The sequence below is a fragment of the Caretta caretta genome, chromosome 9 (genome assembly GCF_965140235.1).
Source record: "Caretta caretta isolate rCarCar2 chromosome 9, rCarCar1.hap1, whole genome shotgun sequence".
Taxonomy (NCBI): domain Eukaryota; kingdom Metazoa; phylum Chordata; order Testudines; family Cheloniidae; genus Caretta; species Caretta caretta.
The window spans coordinates 11,506,396-11,525,661 of NC_134214.1; the positions used below are offsets into that span (position 1 = coordinate 11,506,396).

The following is a 19,266-nucleotide window of genomic DNA, read 5'->3' on the forward strand; positions in this document are numbered from 1 at the left end:
CAGAACTACCATTCATTGATTATAGCATGTGGATGTGTTTGAACAGCCAAAATCTCAGCACAACGTGCTGGGGAGAAAAATGAGATACATACGCTCCATCCAATGGTTCATCATGCGATCTGGAAATTGAGAAAGAAAAATAAGGAGAAGAAGTGAGTTTGCATGACAGTCAGCTACACTCTACATTGGAAAGAAAGAGGGCCAATTTTGTAGGTAATAAAAATGTCTGGTGTCTTAAGGGCAGCGTGCACTGTACTGATGGAAGGTCACAAAGATAAACTTATGCTTAAAGTAGAGCATCACTGGTGTTGTAATCCAATAATAAAAGGGATAATTAATGGCCTAACCCCATTTAAACCAGGAAGGCCATGATGTTGTGAATATTGTACCATCAAACTGAACTGTTTCTTTCCCCAAAATGTAATCTGCACACCCAGACATTACAGGATGGGCATGCTTAGCTGATTCTTTATGTAAAGCAAGAAGCTGGGATTGAGAGGGCACAAGACTAACAAAATGGGGTAGTGGACACATTGAGAAGTTTTACTTGAACCTGAGAATGCAATGTCTCTGGTAACTCCATCTGTAAGTAAACCTCATAGCAAGAAGCCATGATGTAGGGAGACCAAAATGGATGAAGTGAGGCAGCAAAAGCTGTCTTAAGTTTTATTTTCATTTATAAAAGGTAAAGCTCCAATTTTTTTAGCCTTTACAAGTGAAAATGCAAGTTTCAATGAGGCCCAGATGCCCAGAAAGCCATGGTAAACCACGGGGAGTAGTCTGGAGAGGGGAAACAAGATTGAAATCACTATAAGTCTGTGTATTCCTCTACTCTGACACCAAAATACATTTTAGAGATTGGCATTCTTCCATGTTTGGAAAGCTCACTGCAGTAACAGCACTATTAATACCCAAGTAAATAAATGAGCCAATCCTGTAATGTGAGTAGCATCATTCCTTCTAGTATCACATTAAATATTTAAACACCAAAACCCGAGTCATCATAAAGCAAATTTCAATAATCTGTGTCTAAGGTCATAAGATAATAAAGTGAATTTACTAGCTACAAAACATTTCACTGTCAGGGCGAAGTGGGGAGGAAGCAAGCTCTAATATTGTTTTTACTGGACAGGCTTGATCTAGAAATGGATTATTTCAAGAAGATGTCACATTGTGTTAAACATCTGTAGTAGTGTCTAGCACAAAGGGGTCCTGGCTCATGACTGGGGCTCCTCAGTGTACTGCAATATGAATAATAAATAGTGATTCTTGCTCTTTACAATGAAGAAGTGGCAGACTTTCAGACTTAACCTATGGAAGGACATTTAATGTCTTTCAAAGTTTTATTCTGGAGAAGTTCTATGGCCTGTGTTATAAAGGAAGACAGATTAGATGATCACAATAGTCCCTTCTGGTCTTGGAATCTATTAATCTACATAACCCCTTGTGTGTTAAGCATAGTTGTGCTGCAGATTAAGGAATCTGGTTTGAAGAAGTGCACTGTTCCCCTTCAAGTACACCACCAACAAGCAATGTTTGGTCTGATACATGCTAATAGATGGTGCTGGGACTGGATAAGACGAGAACCTTATTACCTGATTTAGGGCTCCTGAGGGCAAGGACCATGCCTTGTAAACCAGTGAGCACACATCAGATGATTATTATTCAGGCACAGTCATGCCAAGGTTAATTTATCACTGGTTTTTATATGGCAGTTAGCACAAAAACCCTAGTAAGTAGGTTCAGATGTACATGCCCCCAAAAGCAAGAAATGACTGGGTTGAATTTCCACTCCACTTTTGGCACCCACCACTGATTCCACAGTAGGCATCCGAGCTGAAGTTACATTCCCTGTAGGCTAGAATAAGTAAGCATGACGATTCTATGAGGCTAAATGGGAACCATGAGCCTGTACTCAAAGGCTGAATCTGGCCCCTCTATATCTACTACACCCCAGTGAGTGCGAGCTCTTCAGAGCAGGCCTTGTTTTTTCATTATGCATGTGTACAATGGGGCCTAATCCTCGGGTACTTCTGAGGTGCTACTATAACACAAATAACACCAATACTAATAAGAGGGGTACTAGGAAGTAAGTGCTCTCTGAGTGATGCCACTGAAAGTCCTAGAGTCAAGCCCTACAGACTCTCCTAGATGTACGTACTAGACACGTGTCAAGATTCTAGAGAGACTGAGAACACAAGCTGGGGACAGGGTGGAGAGGATGAAAAAGGGAATTAAAATATTCAGTTACCCTCTTGCAGAAAACAGTGTGAATTCCTTATACTATCAACAGGATTAAGTTAATTCAGGGCTTCTGAAGAGGTGCGACAGCAGCATCCATGTACTGATTTTCAACCAATAGGAGCTGTGGGTGCTCAGCACCTCTAAAAAAAAGTCAGGCCAGCAGTGCATTATTATTGGTCTGTCCCGATCCTATCTACACCCTATATTCATTCACAGAGCCATGCTTCTGTGCCTGCACAGTTGGAGCATGGCATCCAAAAAGAGGCTTCACATGAACCAGCAAAGAGGTGAAGAAAAAGAGACGAATTATCCAGGCAGAGGAAGGCGGGATGGAAGGAGAGATCCTGGAGGTAGAGGACAGTACCTTTGGGGTCGTCAGGAATGATAATGGGTGGAGTAATGTCGGGAAGTTCCTCTTCTCCTGGTTGTAGTCCTGTGGCACGGAGGTGATTGATGTCTAGTAGGTCTGGCATGTCTACGGAAACATCTGCAAACCCAGACAGGAAAAGATTATTGATGCATTCCAGCACATGTACACTGTATTGCAATTTACATGCTACAGTGAGGGGAACTCAATACCCACACTACAAACACAGCCACGATTCTCTTCCCTTAAACTGTTAGTCGGAGTCACCAATGAGAAGTTCAGGACACTTTTTAAAAGACACTTTTATAATGAAAAGTGACAACGTAAAATTGGCTTCTTATGCCACAGATCTGGGGTTCTGGTCTGGCCCTTTATGAAAAGAGGAGCCCACTGGATTTTGTTACAAACTCAAGACTCGCCAATGCACATAAGGCTTCCAAGAGAACCTGGACCAAATGAGGGAGAGGAAAGCATGCAAGATACATACCCAGCTTTTGGGGTATCCAGTCAAGGCCAAAGGTGAACTTCTTTATCTGCACTACCAAGTACTCAGGAAATGAAGCAAAACGAGATGTTCTGGGAAACACAAGAAAGTTATGTTAATAAAACAGAGCAACAAGATTACGGAACACAGATTGCGATGCCTCAGACCACGGTCTCAGCCACATTAACATGAAAAGTTTTACACCTGTGGGTATGTCTACACTGCAATTAAACATCCATGGCTGGCCCATATCAGATGACTCAAGCTCATGGGACTCAGGCTAAGGGGCCGTTTTATTGTGGTGTAGACAGTAAGGCTCAGGCTACAGCCTGAGCTCTTGGACCGGGACCCAAACTCTGGGAACCTCCCTGTTGGGGGGATAAATTTTCATTGCTATGTGTTCACACTGTAATTTTTATTTTATATATATATATATATATATATATAAATAAATGACTTTTATCTTTTTACAAATAGAAACATTGGCTATTAGGTAATCTACCTACAAGCACCCAAAGACCCCAATGCTGTTTCTAAATGAGATCTACGGATGACAAGGACTATATGAATGCTAACTATTTTTGCAAATTGTTAAACTAAGGAAAACAAGTGCATTTTTCTTTATTTTTGTACAAATGTATTTGAAGACCTGTTTTGTTTTGTTTTTAAATACAACCTAATCCTGCCTCTGTTTAGAATAGCAGAATATTCTTTACTACCTTTGGACATGCTCACAGTTAATGTATGAAACACTTTGGTTTTTCCTTCATTCTTTCCCTCCAAGTGTGTTTGTCTGCCTGTTTTCTATATGGTGCAGTTGGTGAAACTGTGCACTAAAGAGTATCACCAATTGCTGGCATTGCTAAAAATAGAAGGCAGTCTACCAAAACAGACCAGTTGCCGGGCCTATTGAAGACAAACTGAAGCTTCTGTAATACCCCAACTGTTTAACCCTTCTTCTTGGCATAAAGTTATCCCCCTATGGCTGTACCCTTCCTTCTATTTTCCTTTGACCACCCAATATTTTCTGTGTCCAAGCCCTTTTTATTACATTTTTGGTCTGACTTTAGATTGTAAACCGCATGGAGGCAGGTTCCTCCTCTTTATATTTGCCTGTAAAGCACCATGAAAAGTGGCACCATATAAGTAACAATAATTAAGTATTACAAACGTATCCTAACTCTACAGCACTGATAGGCATGCTGGGGTATTTTGGCTGAAATTCAGACATATATATCAGAAACCAAATTTTTAGTCCTGCCCTTTCTGCAACTTGAAATCTTCATCCCTACAGCCTGATCAAGGAAGAACTTCTACCTCCATTTGCTCCACCCTATTCTGCCTAGGGGCTGCATGTGGTGCTTAAGAGCATCTTCAGACAAAGCTGGACAACAAGAGACAAGGGACAGAGATCCATACTTGGTCTCTTGTTTGGAAACATAGATCTCTACCATTAGCTACTGCATGGGACCCAGGTTAAAGGCGGGCAGAAACTTATCAAGTCACTAAGTTTTACACTCCCAATAAGCATCCACAAAGCTACCTCATTATCCAACTTCAAATCCCTCCTTAAAACTCTCCCTTCTCACGATGCCTACAGAAACTTGACAACAGTTAGGCTGCTGGCAGGCGGAGACCCCTGCCTATCACCAATATTATCTCCTTATTTCCTTGTACTCCCCCATCAGTCTGTCTGTATCCATCTGCTGTCTATACTTAGATTGTAAGCAAGTTGGGACAAGGAGTGGCTTTTGTTGTTTGTACAGCACCAAGCAAATGGTGTCCTGCTCCATAACTAGGGCTCTTCAGTGCTATTGTAATACCAATAAATAACGAACAATAACAACAAGCTTTGCTACAAACATCCAAATGAAGATGATTCCTGAAGTTCAACAAAGATGATTTATTTATTTGTTGCTCTGAGGGTCATTACAAGCTTCTGAAAGGGAAACTACACTTCTTACTGGGGCAGAACTGTACTAATCTGCACCTTTGACATTCATGAGCCTCATCACCAATCCTGATCCATAACTGACTCTGCATCACTGTCTATTTCTTGCTGTATCATAGCCAAGTGGTAAACTAAACTATATTATGAACATATTGTGCTTTTAATATGGAACCACACACTTACTTAACTCCTGCAGATTTTGCTTGAAGGGCACTGCTCCAGAAGTCTTCTACATTTTCTGGTTCAGAAAAGGCCTGCAGACACGCACTAAACGGGATCTTGGCACGGACGAGCTCTGGTGGAGGTCTCCTAGCAGCTTCTGCTTCTCTCCTCTTCAGTTCGTAGGCAATTAATTCATCTGATCAGAAGCAGACATGACGCTGAAGGCTACATGAACAATTATCCGCCACAGTATCTTTCACTGCAGTCTTACTTCTCACCAGCTTTTGAAATACAAAACTATCATTTAAAAAAAAATTGGGGGGGTGGCTTTTATATGGGTCTAAATATGTCCAGGAGACACCAAGATCCTGTCTGCATCAGGATCACAGCCATGTTTTAAACACATTTCTGGTTAGCAGGGTTCTGATCACACAGAGGACAGGGCAGTGTGAACACTTGAAAACAAGTGATTAAATTCTTCGTGGCAGGATTTTTATTTCTGTACAAATGGCTATGCCTCTCTGCCAACTTCCTCAGCTCAATCCGACTCTGAAAACCATTGCTGGTCTAGCCATCCATTGTGCTTTCTTGATTGGTCAGGGTTATATACTGGGCAGGACTATAGTGCTTACGTTGCCAGTGATGGCCAGTCATACCAGAAATTGTCAAAACGAAAAGCTCCTGAGCTATAAACTCCTGGAAATAAGATGCAAATTTTCAACAGAACATATTTACTGTTGGAACAGATTACCAAGGAATGCCTCCCTTGGAGTCTTCAAATCAAGACTGGATGTCTTTCTAAAACGCATGTTCTAATTCAACCACAAGTTACGGGCCCCATGCAGGAACCACTGGCTGAAATTTTACAGCCTGTTATGCAGGAGGACAGACTAGGTTTTCAAATAGCCTCTTACGACCTTAAAATCTATTAAATCTTGAAAGAAACAGTGGAGAACAGCAAAACCAAGGTAAATTTACCAACCACAACAGGGCCCCTCTTTGCGTCTCTTTACTGGTTCCCCTCTTCACCTCTACATCAAACACACACTTCTTGTCTTTACCTTTAGGGCCCTGCACAACTTCACCACAGCCTATCATTATATGAACCCCCATCCTCACTCTACCAATGCTCCCCGCCATTCCTAACCACCCTCTCCCTTACCTACCACTGCACTTTCTCTCCCATTGCTCCTCATTCATGGGGAAAACACCCCGATAAAATACAAACAGCCACCACCTCATACTCCCTCCTTCAGACTCGCCTCTACCATGATGCCAACAAAACCCAGCCTGCTGGTCTAGCTTGACAGGAGACAAGCTGCAGCTATTCCTCTTTTTTTTCTTTTCTTTTCCCTACTCCCTCACTCTCCAGCTCATTAAAATCCAGAAAACAAAAAAAGAACCCCTAGAATACATGTAACTAAAAAAGTTGGGCTAATTCTTCCCCACATTCATTTGCTTGTATGTTGTAGCCTATGTGTAACCCACATACCTTCTGGGTGTGGTGTTCTGTACCATCTAGTGGCACAGAGACCACTTAGCGAGCAATTAATGAGCCTGTTCTACAGCTCTAGCTAACCGCCAGTTGGCTTTTAGCTCATGCAGTAGAGACTCATACACTAAGCTCCAGAGGTCCCAAGTTCGATCCTGCCTCTGGGGTCTGTCGGCATTACATATGCTCTGCCCTTTTGCTGTTCGTGTTTTTAGATTGTAAGCCCTTCAGAGCAAGGATTTTCTGTTTTCTATATCTGCACACTGTCCAGCACAACTGGGCCCAGACAGCCAACTGAGACACTACCATAAATAAATATTGACTATGAAGAACCATCAGTGTGACTGTGCAGATAACCCATACACATAAGTTACACTGCAAGAGGAAAATCTGTGTTCACGTTTTCGATGCAGCTTTGTCACAAAAGTGCCACACAAGTGTTTAAAAATGTAAGTTTTGCTGTTTCTTTATAAGCAATTTCTGTTGTTCTGCAATTGAAAAGAAAGTGATGACACTTTTCTATAACAGTCAACTGCATTCCTCTGTTTCCTAATAAATTTAAGCAAAATGCTTGGACTAGATGACCCTGAAGGAACTGTAACAAACCCCGGTGAAGAGCTGTCCCACCTAACTGCAGCATCTGACCCAAGAAAGGCCCAGGTAGAAGAGAAGATTCTCTCTGAATACTGAGCTGTTGTAGGAATATTTAAAATATTGAGAAGTAGATCTATGCAGCCACGGTCACTAAGTCTGCAATATTTTTCAAAGATTAGGCTCACATCAGCCTCCCTTAATGGAAAGCCCCCTCCTCTTGAAAGGCGACTCAACCCTTTATGGTGCCAAGACATGGGATATTTCTCACAAGAAGTCACCATGGCATTTGAAATCTGTCTTATGGGTTGCAATTAGGAAATCCAGACCCCCCGGCCTACAGTGTCACAAAAGTTCAATTTTGTCTCCTAATGTTCATCAGTTTCTTATTCCAGAAAAGAACAAAAGTGGTTGTAGATTCATGGATTTTAAGGCCCAAAGGGATCAAAATGATCATCTAGTCTGACCTCCTGCATAACACAGACCTGAGAATCACACTGCATCATTTCTGCATCACACTATGGCTCAACAAGAGCAGGTCTGTTAGGAGATAGCCAAGCTCCATGTGACAAAGAATTCAGCACCTCCTGTGGTAATCTGTTCCAATAGTTATCAGAGTAGCAGCTGTGTTAGTCTGTATCTGCAAAAAGAACAGGAGTACTTGTGGCACCTTAGAGACTAACAAATTTATTTGAGCATAAGCTTCCGTGGTCTACAGCCCACTTCATCGGATGCATAGAATGGAACGTATAGTAAGAAGATATATATATTCATACAGAGAACATGAAAAGGTGGAGTAAGAGGCTAATTAATTAAGATACGCTATTATCAGCAGGAGAAAAAAAACTTTTGTAGTGATAATCAAGATGGCCTATTTAGACAGTTGACAAGAAGGTGTGAGGATACTTAACATGGGGAAATAGATTCAATATGTGTAATGTCCCAGCTACTCCCAGTCTCTATTCAAACCCAAGTTAATGGTATCTAGTTTGCATACTAATTCCAATAGTTAATTACTCTCATTGTTAAAAAATTTGCATTTTATCTACCTAGGTGGCAGATTAAAGCAGGACTGAACACAGCAAACTGAACCAAGCATGCCAGAGAACATAAGAATAAAAGAGAGGACATACCAAGTCAGACCAGTGGTCCTGTCCTGTCTCTGACAGTGGCCCATACCAGAGCTTCAAGGAGTGAACAAAACAGGGAAATTATGGAGCGATCCACTCCATCTTCCACTCCCGGCATGGGGTGCATCCCTGACCATCATGGCTAATAGCCATTGATGAATCTATCCTCCATAAACTTATCCAGTCCTTTTTTGAACCCAGTTATACTTCTGGCCATCACAACATCCCATGGCAGTGAGTTTCAAATGTTAGTTGTGCATTATATGAAACAGTACTTCCTCTTCTTTACAATAAACTTGCTGCCTATTAATTTCATCAGGTGATCTTTGGTTTTTTGTATTGTGTGAAAGCGTAAATAATACTTCTGTATTCACTTTTTCCACACCATTCCTGATTTTATAGACCATGATCATATCTCCCCTTGATCATCCCTTTCTAAACCAAACAACCTAATATTTTTACTCTCTCCTCATATGGAAACCATTCCATACCCCTTGATCATTTTCATTGCCTTTCTCTGTACCTTTTCCAATTCAAATATATCTTTTTTGAGATCAGGTGACCAGAACTGCATGCAGTATTAAAGCTTTGGGCATACCATGGATCTATATAGTGGCATTATGCTATTTCCTGTCTTATTTTCTATCCCTTTCATAATAGTTCCCAGCATATTGTTAGGTTTTTTGACTGCCGCTCACACTGAGTGGAAGTTTTCAGAAAACCATCCATGATGATTCCATGATCTCTCTCTTGAGTGGTAACAGCTAATTTAGACCCCATCATTTTGTACGTAGAGTTGGGATTATGTTTTCCAATGTGCATTACTTTGCATTTATGAACAGTGAATTTCATTTGACATTTTGTTGCCCATTCACCCAGTTTTATGAGATCCTTTTGTAATTTTTTGCAGTCATCTTTGGATTTCACTATCTTGCATAATTTTGTATTGTCTGCAAATTTTGCCTCTTCCCTGTTTACCCCTTTTCCAGATCATTTATGAATATGTTGAACTGCACTGGTCTCAGTACAGATCCTTGGGTGACCATGCTATTTACCCATCTCCACTGTGGAAACTGAGCATTTATTCCTATCCATTGTTTCCTATCTTTTAGCCAGTTACTGATCCATGAGAGGACCTTCCCTCTTATCTCCCGGCTGCTTACTTTGTTTAAAAGCTTTTGCTGTGGGACTTTGTCAAAGGCTTTCTGAAAGAGGAGTCGTCTTCATTTTGCAGCACTTTCCCCATGCTCTGGAAATACTCAGGCAGACCTGGGGCCCTGAGTCTACACATATGCACACCCTGTAGGCATGCAAGACCATTTGGAATGTTGTATTCTTGATCAGTTTCTATGTAGCCTACCACCAACTCAATGTGGATGGGCCACTTATGAAGGTGAATGGGCCTGCTACAGCCCTAGCTAACAGAACTGGGTCTTTTAGCCCAAGTAGTAGATGATCATGTTCCAAGATTCAGAGCTCCCAGGATAGATCCCGGTTGCTGCCAACCAACCCAGGGACATAGTATTATATTAACCCTAGCCCATCCCCTATCAGCCTTCCTTTATTGATTTTAGACAGACAGCACCAACAAGCGAGCCTACCAGCACCCTTTTGACTTTACCTTTGTTCGTTGCTGCCTCCATGGCCAGAGGTAACTGCATGAGATAGTCTACCCTTTCTGTGTATCGGACTTTCCTAGACTGGCAGCACTGTATGCGTTCTTCCACCAGGAACCGGAAAACATCGCTGGGGTTTTCTGAGCCAATGCGGTTTCTCTGCAGGGAAGATCAGACCTGATCACTTGAGTAGCATCACAGAGCCCAGGGTATGCAAAGTGCTTTACAGACATCAAAAGACACCACCCTTGCCCCAAGGAGCTCACCCCCTAAGGGCCACATGTTAGTCCATGCTGGGAGACCCCTGCATGAGCCTGGAAGTTGCCACTGACATCTGTGAGGAGACACAGATGTCTGCCCACACAGTGTAACTTGCAGAATGGGGGCGTAAATATAGGTGTGCTGCATGGAGTGAAAGGAAAGGTAGGGAGCAGGAAGAAGGCAGGTTACAATAAATATGTTAGGTAGAATGTGCCTTACAGAATCCTTTCAGCAACCAGATTATTATTCTTATGTTCTGAGAACTGCATTGAAACAGCACAAGCCAATTTTAGTTAATTATCCAGCTGGAATGCCACTCAAATAACACACCTTCTCTTTGTTATGCAAGTGAATGTCTGTTCTCAGGCACTCACAGGAAAAGATCTACTCACCACCCCCATAATCAGTGTACACGGTTTGGGACATTGAACAGTATGCACACAGATCTGAATAACTTCACACAGAGCGTAACACATGAACAAACACCCTTCATCCTGGGGGGAGGTTATGCTTTAAATTGTAATTGGTTGTCTCCTTTGTCAATTTCCTGGTTAGTCTCTAAGGTGCCATAAGTACTCCTTTTCTTTTTGAAGAAAGTATTAGCATTAGTGCTGACTCTTTTGCATTGCACAACTGAGCTGCAGCTTAATGGGAGTAACATTTCATACAACAGACACTTTGCTTTCAGTATGGGAATCCATCTTCCCCATAATGTTTCAATAACATACAACTGATATTTGTCAGGTAGCTAGACAGGGTGATATATCTGCTCCAGAAGAGGATATAAATATGTGGAATAATAATAATATCTGCTCCATTTAACATTCACAGTCTTCATAATTATAAATATATTGACAACTTGTACTGTATACTGGGTAGCTGTTGAAAGCGACAGTCATATTTGCTTATAGCACTCATAGCTTTTTTAATGATGCTCAAATGGTATCAACTGAACTAAGCAAGCTGTAGCTCACAAAAGCTTATGCTCAAATAAATTTGTTAGTCTCTAAGGTGCCACAAGTCCTCCTTTTCTTTTTACACTGGTTTAGAAACTGATTTAGTTAGATCAGTGCAATTCTCATCTAGCCAAGGCCTTAAAGGGTTTGTAAAAAAAAGACGAGATCACATACTGTCCTGTTTCTCTGAAATCTGATCCCCTAACATGTCAAGCAGAGATAAAGAGAAGAAGTAGTGAACACTTTCTCACCTCTGCTAGGTTTATAAGGTGCAGGAAAAACTCCTGTGCATCTTGCTGTCTATTGGAGGAGAATTCTGGGTGCCCTTTGCTTACAAAGGCCTTAAACATTCGAGGAGAAATTCCATTGTGTTGAGGCTAAAAACAAATGAAGAGAGAAATATTTTTGAAAAGCACTTCTGTGCACATTGGTCAGAATTACACACTGGCTCGAACCTTAAAAGTTAGATTTCATAATCAAAGTGCCACAGGAAATAAAGCCATGCCACTGAATCTGATTCTTAAACCACCGCCTAAAAGCTTTGTAAATGCAGCATTCCGATTGACCAGAACAGCAAATGCACCTATACTTACATCTCTGAAAACCAGGAAACAAAGAACTAGGGTGCACATCAGCCGCACCCCACCTCTATGTCCCCTAAAGCTGGCCAGAGCTCCTGTGGAGCCACTGTAATTATGCTTCAGCCAGGGCGGCCTTATAATAAGAAGACATGAGGAATAACTAAATTATGTGCTGTGACCAACAGAACTCTCTCATTTATCTGCACACCCCAACTGCCCTTCACTGCACTCAGCACAGCTGCATAGATTGGTGCGGGGAGTGCTTACAACAGTACTTACATGAGACAGCACGCTACATGACAGAAGCAAGTGCAGGTGTTGTTCCAGAGGGAATCCTGAGGACAAGGGTCCAGAGGTGGTAACAACTGGCTACTCAGGGGTGGTTTGTGCAGAGTAGGCCAAATCTAGGCCAGATGCAGCTAGCTGGTGTTCATTAACCCTGCCCGAAATGTGACTTCACCTTAGTGAGAACATGGTCTGACAGCTTCACCTGCAGCCAGGGCCGGCTCCAGGCACCAGCGTTCCAAGCAGGTGCTTGGGGCGGCAATCTGCAAGGGGTGACAGTCCGTGTGCCGTTAGGGTGTTTCCGCGGCGGCGGCAAATCGGCAGCAGCTTCTACCTTCAGCCGCCCGCAGCAGCAAATCGGCGGCGGCCTCTATGTCCAGCCGTCCGCGGTGGCGGCAATTCAACGCACTGTTTGGGGCGGCAAAAACAGTAGAGCCGGCCCTGCCTGCAGCCCGTGTGCTCTGTCCCTGCAGTCCCCCATATCCTCCGGAAGGGAAGAGTGCTAGGATGTCTGACAAGGGCAAGTTGGGGCCTCACTCAAATTGGGCAGAGTAGAGGATGCAGACTGGGATTAGTGTGAACCTTAACTCTGTAATTCCTGGTTTACAGAGGTTTGAGCAAAGGTGCATCCGGCATTCTGGAAGGGAATGAGGCACTGCCCGTCAACCCTAATTCTGTGTTAAAGTTTTTGGACAGTGAATTTCCCTTGTTTTTTGAGGAAATGGTGGTATTTTGAGGAAATTACGGTAAAGAATAGTGCATGAGTAGGGACCACCTGTGGGCAGGGGGGAAGGGCACAAGGAGGCTTCCTCTCTACCAATTGACCACTAATCCTAGATTGGGCCCCCACGAGGCACAATAATTTTCAAGACAATCCAAGCAAGCGTGTGTATTTTAGAGCACTTGGAAAAATTGGCTAGTAAATAAGTAAGTATAGTGGTGCTACCATCCCATTATAATATGGGAGAAGCATCATGAAATATGACACATTTTTAAAGGAAACTTTCACTCTGAAGGCCCAGTTCTGATCACAGCGTCACCAGTATAAACAAGGACTAACTCCTTTTAGATCCATGGAGATCTGAACCAGGCCCTCAGTTTACAATGCTTGCTCAGCTGCTGGCAGTACATCAATAATATCATTACACTAAGAGGCTCTTCAAGGGCTTCTGTAAACATCTAGAGACTTAATAGTGCTGGGAATTTCTGAATACTGGGTTGTGCATCATAGTGGTGTCCTCAACTGCTCTGCATCAAAGGAGAAACTATATACCCTGCTTCCTTCTACAACAGAAGGGCTTAGAAACAAGCAAACTGCCTGGCCCCAATCAGGCTTGCCCAGATTTTTGGTGCACTGAATTTGGAATTAAGCCCCATTGCCATTTAAATGCAACTTTTATTCGACCATCTGAGTAGCAAGAAGAAAAATGTGCAAATGTGCTGTATTTTCGAGACAAGGATCTCACACACACAGCAAGCCCTTTCCACCAGAGGGAAGCTTGATCACGTTAAGCCAAAAGACAAGATCAGTGGCAAAGTCCCAAATGAAAGATCAGTTGCTGGGGACTCTATAGACTTTGGGCCTCTTTTTTATGTTGACATGGCTCCAAGTAACCCACTGCTCTTCCTAAACTGCTTTACAGTAGTGGAAAGAAGGTTCTAACCCCACAGAATCAAGAATATTTACAGACTACTGGGCATACTTTCCTCATCAACAGCTGCAAAACAGTTTAGTTAGATATAGAGAGCGGACTTAACCGCTCAAAATCTCACACAAATGCTGTGACAGGCGGCATCCACTGACATCAGTTTATGGCTGGATTCCAAAGACCCAGGATGTTAAAGGCCCATTTGCACTCAGTGGAAAATGCTAATGATTAAAGATGTGAAATTCATGTTACACACACAAAAAACAGAAGTTAAGGAAACTGTCTTACAGGTTTGGCCAAAAATCCCTATGCAATTACACTCATTCATTGCAAATGACAGAGCAAACACCTTGGAGGGCAAAATGTGCACTAGGTCTACAGTAGCATTAATCTACAAAATTCCCACCATTGTAATGCCACCAGTGCAGCTCCACCAGAGGGAGCGAGAGTGGGAAATGTCTACCCCACCAATTTTCGAAACAAGGCCAGAGTACAACAAAGAATTAAAACAATAAAAACTGTTTCACTCCTTCCACCATGTTAAAAACTGCTTAAACAGGAAGACATTTGAATCTACTAAATTATGAACAATGCATATTCTTTTGTGCCCATGGATGGAGCTCTTTCTATTTAATTAACTGGCAGAGATTAGCCCCGAATGTTACTCTGCAGAAAGCTCTGGATAGTTTATTACAACATTCACAGTAGCAAATGCTGTAGCTAAAGTGGAGATGCAGTTTTCATTCTAATCCCCCTCCTCCCATTAAATGTGAAACTTAACACATTACCCTTTGTTTTGTTAAACATACATAGGTTATGCAACAAGTTAGTCGCTGTGGACATCTTAACACTGCGGTGTTGTACTTCTTGAAAATTGTGTCCTCCATTTCTCAGTGTTAATGAACCGTTAACGTTAGTTCTTAACTTTTAATAAATGAAAGGCAAGCAAGATTCACCAAAGCTTCTGTAAACCTAGGAATAAACCACTGGCAAAGCAATCATTCAGGAGAAGCATTCATTGAGATATGATTTTAGATTATGCAAACCACAGTTGCAAACCAGAGATTCCACCTTTGTTCAAAATCTGTCTACTGACAAATTCCCTTTTAAATAAGAATATCGGGTAGGGTGAAATTTCTGTAGCATCAGAAAGAAAGTGGGGATAGTGAGGGGTAGAATATAGGTAACTACGGCAACTGTCACTGTTTCTGTGACAAAAGCATGTCCAGCTTCTGTTAGATCTAAAAATACATCTTGGAATTTATCATAGATGCTTCTTCCAAGAAAGAAAGTTCCCCTCCAGATAAGGTATCTTCAGTATCTATTACAAGTTGACCTTTTGTTTCCAAACATCCCACCTTGGTGGGAGGGAGGGTTGGCCTCTGGTTAAATTTCATGTTCTGTATTGGGCTCAGGGTAACAAAGGTTGGCAGGGACACGAATACAAACTAGATCCAAAATTTAACTGCCAAAACAGCATCAAAGTAAACTGAGGTTATACAAAAAGAAAAGGAGTACTTGTGGCACCTTAGAGACTAACCAATTTATTTGAGCATAAGCTTTCGTGAGCTCACAAAAGCTTATGCTCAAATAAATTGGTTAGTCTCTAAGGTGCCACAAATACTCCTTTTCTTTTTGCGAATACAGACTAACATGGCTGTTACTCTGAAACCTGAGGTTATACAGTTGCACAGATATAAACCTCTATAGCATGTGCCTGGCAAGACAGCACTGTATTTTCATGGTAACTAAGAGCTTGCTTCCAGGATTCTACAAACTCACCCCACCAACAGGGATTGCCGGAAGAAAATAGGGGAAGCCTAGAAGCACTAGGATTTGAATTGAAAGAGGGGTGGGGGGAGGCACGGAGAGAAACGTGAATTAATGATACCCCCTGCAGACAGAGGAAAGATGAACTGTGGTCCATGGTTTCGTAAAGTTTAATGCCAAAAGGAACCACTAGATCAGTGGTTCTCAAACTGTGGGTCGGGACCCCGAAGTTTTAGTGGGGTAGCCAGGGCTGGCCCCAGCCACTCTAAGCCCAAGCCCAAACACAAGCCCCACCATGGCTTTGGCTTCAGACCTGGTTAGCAGGGCTCAAGTTACAGGCCCCGCCACACCCAGGGATGAAGCCCTTGGGCTTTGCCCCCCCCCCCCCCGGTCCAGGGTGGTGGAGCTCAGGCTTTGGCTCCCCTGCTCAGAGCAGCAGGCCTCGGGTGGGCTCTTGGTCCCACCTCCTGGGGTTATGTAATCATTTTTGTTGTCAGAAGGGGGTCGCGGTGCAAGGACGTTTGAGAATCCCTGCACTAGAACTTCTAAGCTGACCTCCTGTATAACACAGGCCATTAAAGTTCACCAACATCCCCATATAGTGAGCCCAATGACTAGTTAGATTAAATGGCTGTGAGCCACAGACTGAGAACAAGAGAGATCAAGGTGCCTCTAATGCCTGAGGCCCCTGTAGTGGCAGGGAACTGATTCGGTGAGATATGCCCAGATGATCCTAGCCCCAGTCTATTGTGGAGAAGCTCCTGGGGAAGAGAGGGAACTTCTCTGCCCAGTGGTCAATGAGGGGCCCAAAAAACAGCGATGCCACATAACGCAAGAGAACATGGCGGTTAACATGGGATGGAACTGGAGCCCCAAACATGTGCCTAGCACCCTCTTTCCCCAGATTTGGATACACGTTTCAGAGCTCACACCTTACGTTGTAATGGGCCCAACCAAGAGCCTCACAACTTCGTGCCCCCAACTGAGCCCTGGGAAAGCTGAGATCGAAATCCAAACTTCCCCTCTTGGGCTCCCTCTTTAGAACACGGTGTGCAATGCCCCATTTTGCAAGTCCATACCACTCACAAAGGGCTTCCTCACTCCTGCTGGAAGCACCACCCTTTGGCTGCCCTGGGAATAACTGCTGATGGAACCCCATCCTGGATTCCTCCTTGGCTGTTAATAAGTGTAAGCTGGTGGAATGATTCAGCAAAAAATAACCGTAACAGCCAGCCAGGGCCCACCCTAGATAAAAAAATCTATGGCCTGTGTTATGCAGGAGGTCGGCTTCTGGCCTTAAAATCCATGATTCTATGAATCCCTGTGGGTTAGAGTTTGTAACAAGAAAGTAAAATAATTTAACCATCAGAAAGCAAACAAGCAAATTCCCACAGTTTGGGGGTTCAACCTACCCCCTCACAGCTTTGGGCAAGGACCCTGATTTTCCTAAACAGAGGCATCACTTCAGAAAAATTCAAGTGGGGGGGAGGGGAGAAGAGGAAGAGGAAGGTTTGCTTTCATAAAGACCCTGTCCAAAGTCAAGGGGGGAACTGTAACAAGATTTGGGGGGCGGCAATTGCACTCCTTGCCCCATAGCAAATGATGTCCCCAAAGTCATTCTCTCTCTTCCACCTCACCAGCTCCCGTAAACCTTCCCTTGAGCACTTGTGCAAGACGAGGGAGGAGATTAGCTGATGCCCCTTATTTACCAGGGACCAGACAGCACCCATGAACCTTGCTCACACAAGAACTGAGCCTAATAGGTCATGTTCAAAAATGACTGATGTGATAAGGATCAACGGATAGTAGGATATACAGGAGGCTTGATAGGCTGCTTGACTGTTGTGTGAATAAAAGCGTAAGGTACCCACTGTTTAAAGAGAAGAGTGTGCAGATAAGTTAATATGGAGGTAGGTGGACACAGCAATACCAACCTTGGCTGGCTCTGGATATCTGGTAAGCAAACTGAAAAAGGAGCAATGGTTTATGCAGTATTAGAAAAAGATCTGACTTTCATGCCACAAAGGAACGATGCAACAGCAAACCAGAGATTAGAGACAAGGACAATATTGGACTTTCAGGAACTACAAACAAAATGTCTCTGCTACTGCAAAATTACTGCCTATGTGGCTCCACTGTTTGCTATAAAAGGTCAGTTCCACACTACGAGTGCTCATTATTATGGATGGATGAGATCCTATGTGAGACAGGCTAGGAAAAAAATCCTTCTCTCCCCTTTCGTCATTTATATATTACAGATGTTTGACTGTAATGCACTGTGCCTCTCTATGACTGCCTTTATTTTAGACCCAAACTGATCTCCACTCCACACAAAGCAGCTATCAGTTCTTCTTACTGTAAATGATTTATGTCATAAAATAGATATGGGCCACAATTGTACTGCCTTGAAACTCCAGTGGCAGCAGGATGCAGGGTACTGAAAGCCACCTCTACTCTTGTGTTTCCAGGGTAGAAGACAGCAGACATTTTGTGATCTGACAAGTTTTCCACACCATTAGATATGAACTATGCCCCATCTTAACTCCAGATTAGACAGAAATCTGAACGCCATCTCCTAGGCTGGCCCATCACTAATCAGAAGTGGTGAATTATGAAACAGAAGCCATAGAATTGCATTATTTGCATTATTTACCATAAAGAAGTCAGTCCTACAGAGACAAAAGTCTCCTGTACCATTAAATATTCTTCTGTTCACCATACTGGAACCTATCCCGATGCCACTGAAATCAACAGGAGTTTTGCCCTGGATTTCACTGGTGTCAGGATCAGGTCTTTTGGGTCATTATCCTTCATTTTGAGCTTTAGCCACGTTGAGGAGTCCAGTCCCAAATATTTAGGGCTCTCTAAAATAGCCTTCTGTTGTCCCTTTACAAATGTGCACAAGAGTTCATGGCACAGCTGGAGCAGTAGAATATCCTATTAGCAAAAAAAAACCTGGTCCCTTTAAAACTTTGCACAAATAGCTGCTGACTAATAGATTCCTGAGGGGAATCTTGCATATTACACCTTGCTAAACATGCCACATGGGATCAACTGCACCCCCATGCTCTCCAATAGCCAGCACCTGTTCCCTTTTCTCAGGACATCACTTTTACCTAGTTACAAGGCTGCGAATGCTCAGTCAAATACCTTGTGTTCTTCCTTCATCACCTGTTCAATAAGCTCAGATTTCATTGGTGGTTTAGAGTACTGGCCCGAAAGGAGGCCGTGTCCTAATTTAGCCCTGTAGGGAGAAGGGGAAGAAAAACAAACAGAAAGACAAAGATTTTCCTGCAGGTTTGGAGAAAAGAAACTGACAATAACTTTAACTCCTTGAAATCTCTTTACTGTCTTCAATTAGCTAGGCTGGAATATATAACTATCATTCCTCCTCCCCTGTCCTTCTCCCCAACCCCTGTCAAGATGCTCTCCTACTATTTACAGCTAGTTTGCTGTAGCATCCTTGGCTCAATATGCTTAATAATAGGAACCGGGCACTTACATCTGCGTGTTGAAATCCTGTGTTGGATCTAGAGGGGAGTAGTCGAATATTCTCGGAAGGTTTCCCACATACCTGGGCAGTAAGAATAAAGGAGAAATGGTCAAAGATTATAGGTGACTTTATCTGGGTCCTTTGCTAAGACGCCTGGATGCCCTAGCAGGTTGTACTGCAGTGATATTTAAGCAAACTTCATCTCTTGGGAGAGTTCTATAGTGACAAGCTTAA

General features: G+C 42.9%; 1 protein-coding gene across 1 annotated transcript in view; it reads right to left on the bottom strand.

Annotated features, from left to right (window-relative positions):
* USP13 (ubiquitin specific peptidase 13) overlaps window positions 1-19,266 on the bottom strand; it is an 81,042-nt gene that overhangs the window by 13,605 nt on the left and 48,171 nt on the right. The window contains exons 9-16 of the mRNA XM_048863129.2: window positions 19,042-19,113; window positions 18,690-18,783; window positions 11,506-11,631; window positions 10,043-10,196; window positions 5,230-5,404; window positions 3,099-3,187; window positions 2,609-2,731; window positions 93-119 (exon numbers count right to left, since the gene is read on the bottom strand). Of these exons, the coding sequence (XP_048719086.2) occupies window positions 93-119; window positions 2,609-2,731; window positions 3,099-3,187; window positions 5,230-5,404; window positions 10,043-10,196; window positions 11,506-11,631; window positions 18,690-18,783; window positions 19,042-19,113 (860 nt within the window). The remainder of the gene's footprint in view (window positions 1-92; window positions 120-2,608; window positions 2,732-3,098; window positions 3,188-5,229; window positions 5,405-10,042; window positions 10,197-11,505; window positions 11,632-18,689; window positions 18,784-19,041; window positions 19,114-19,266) is intronic.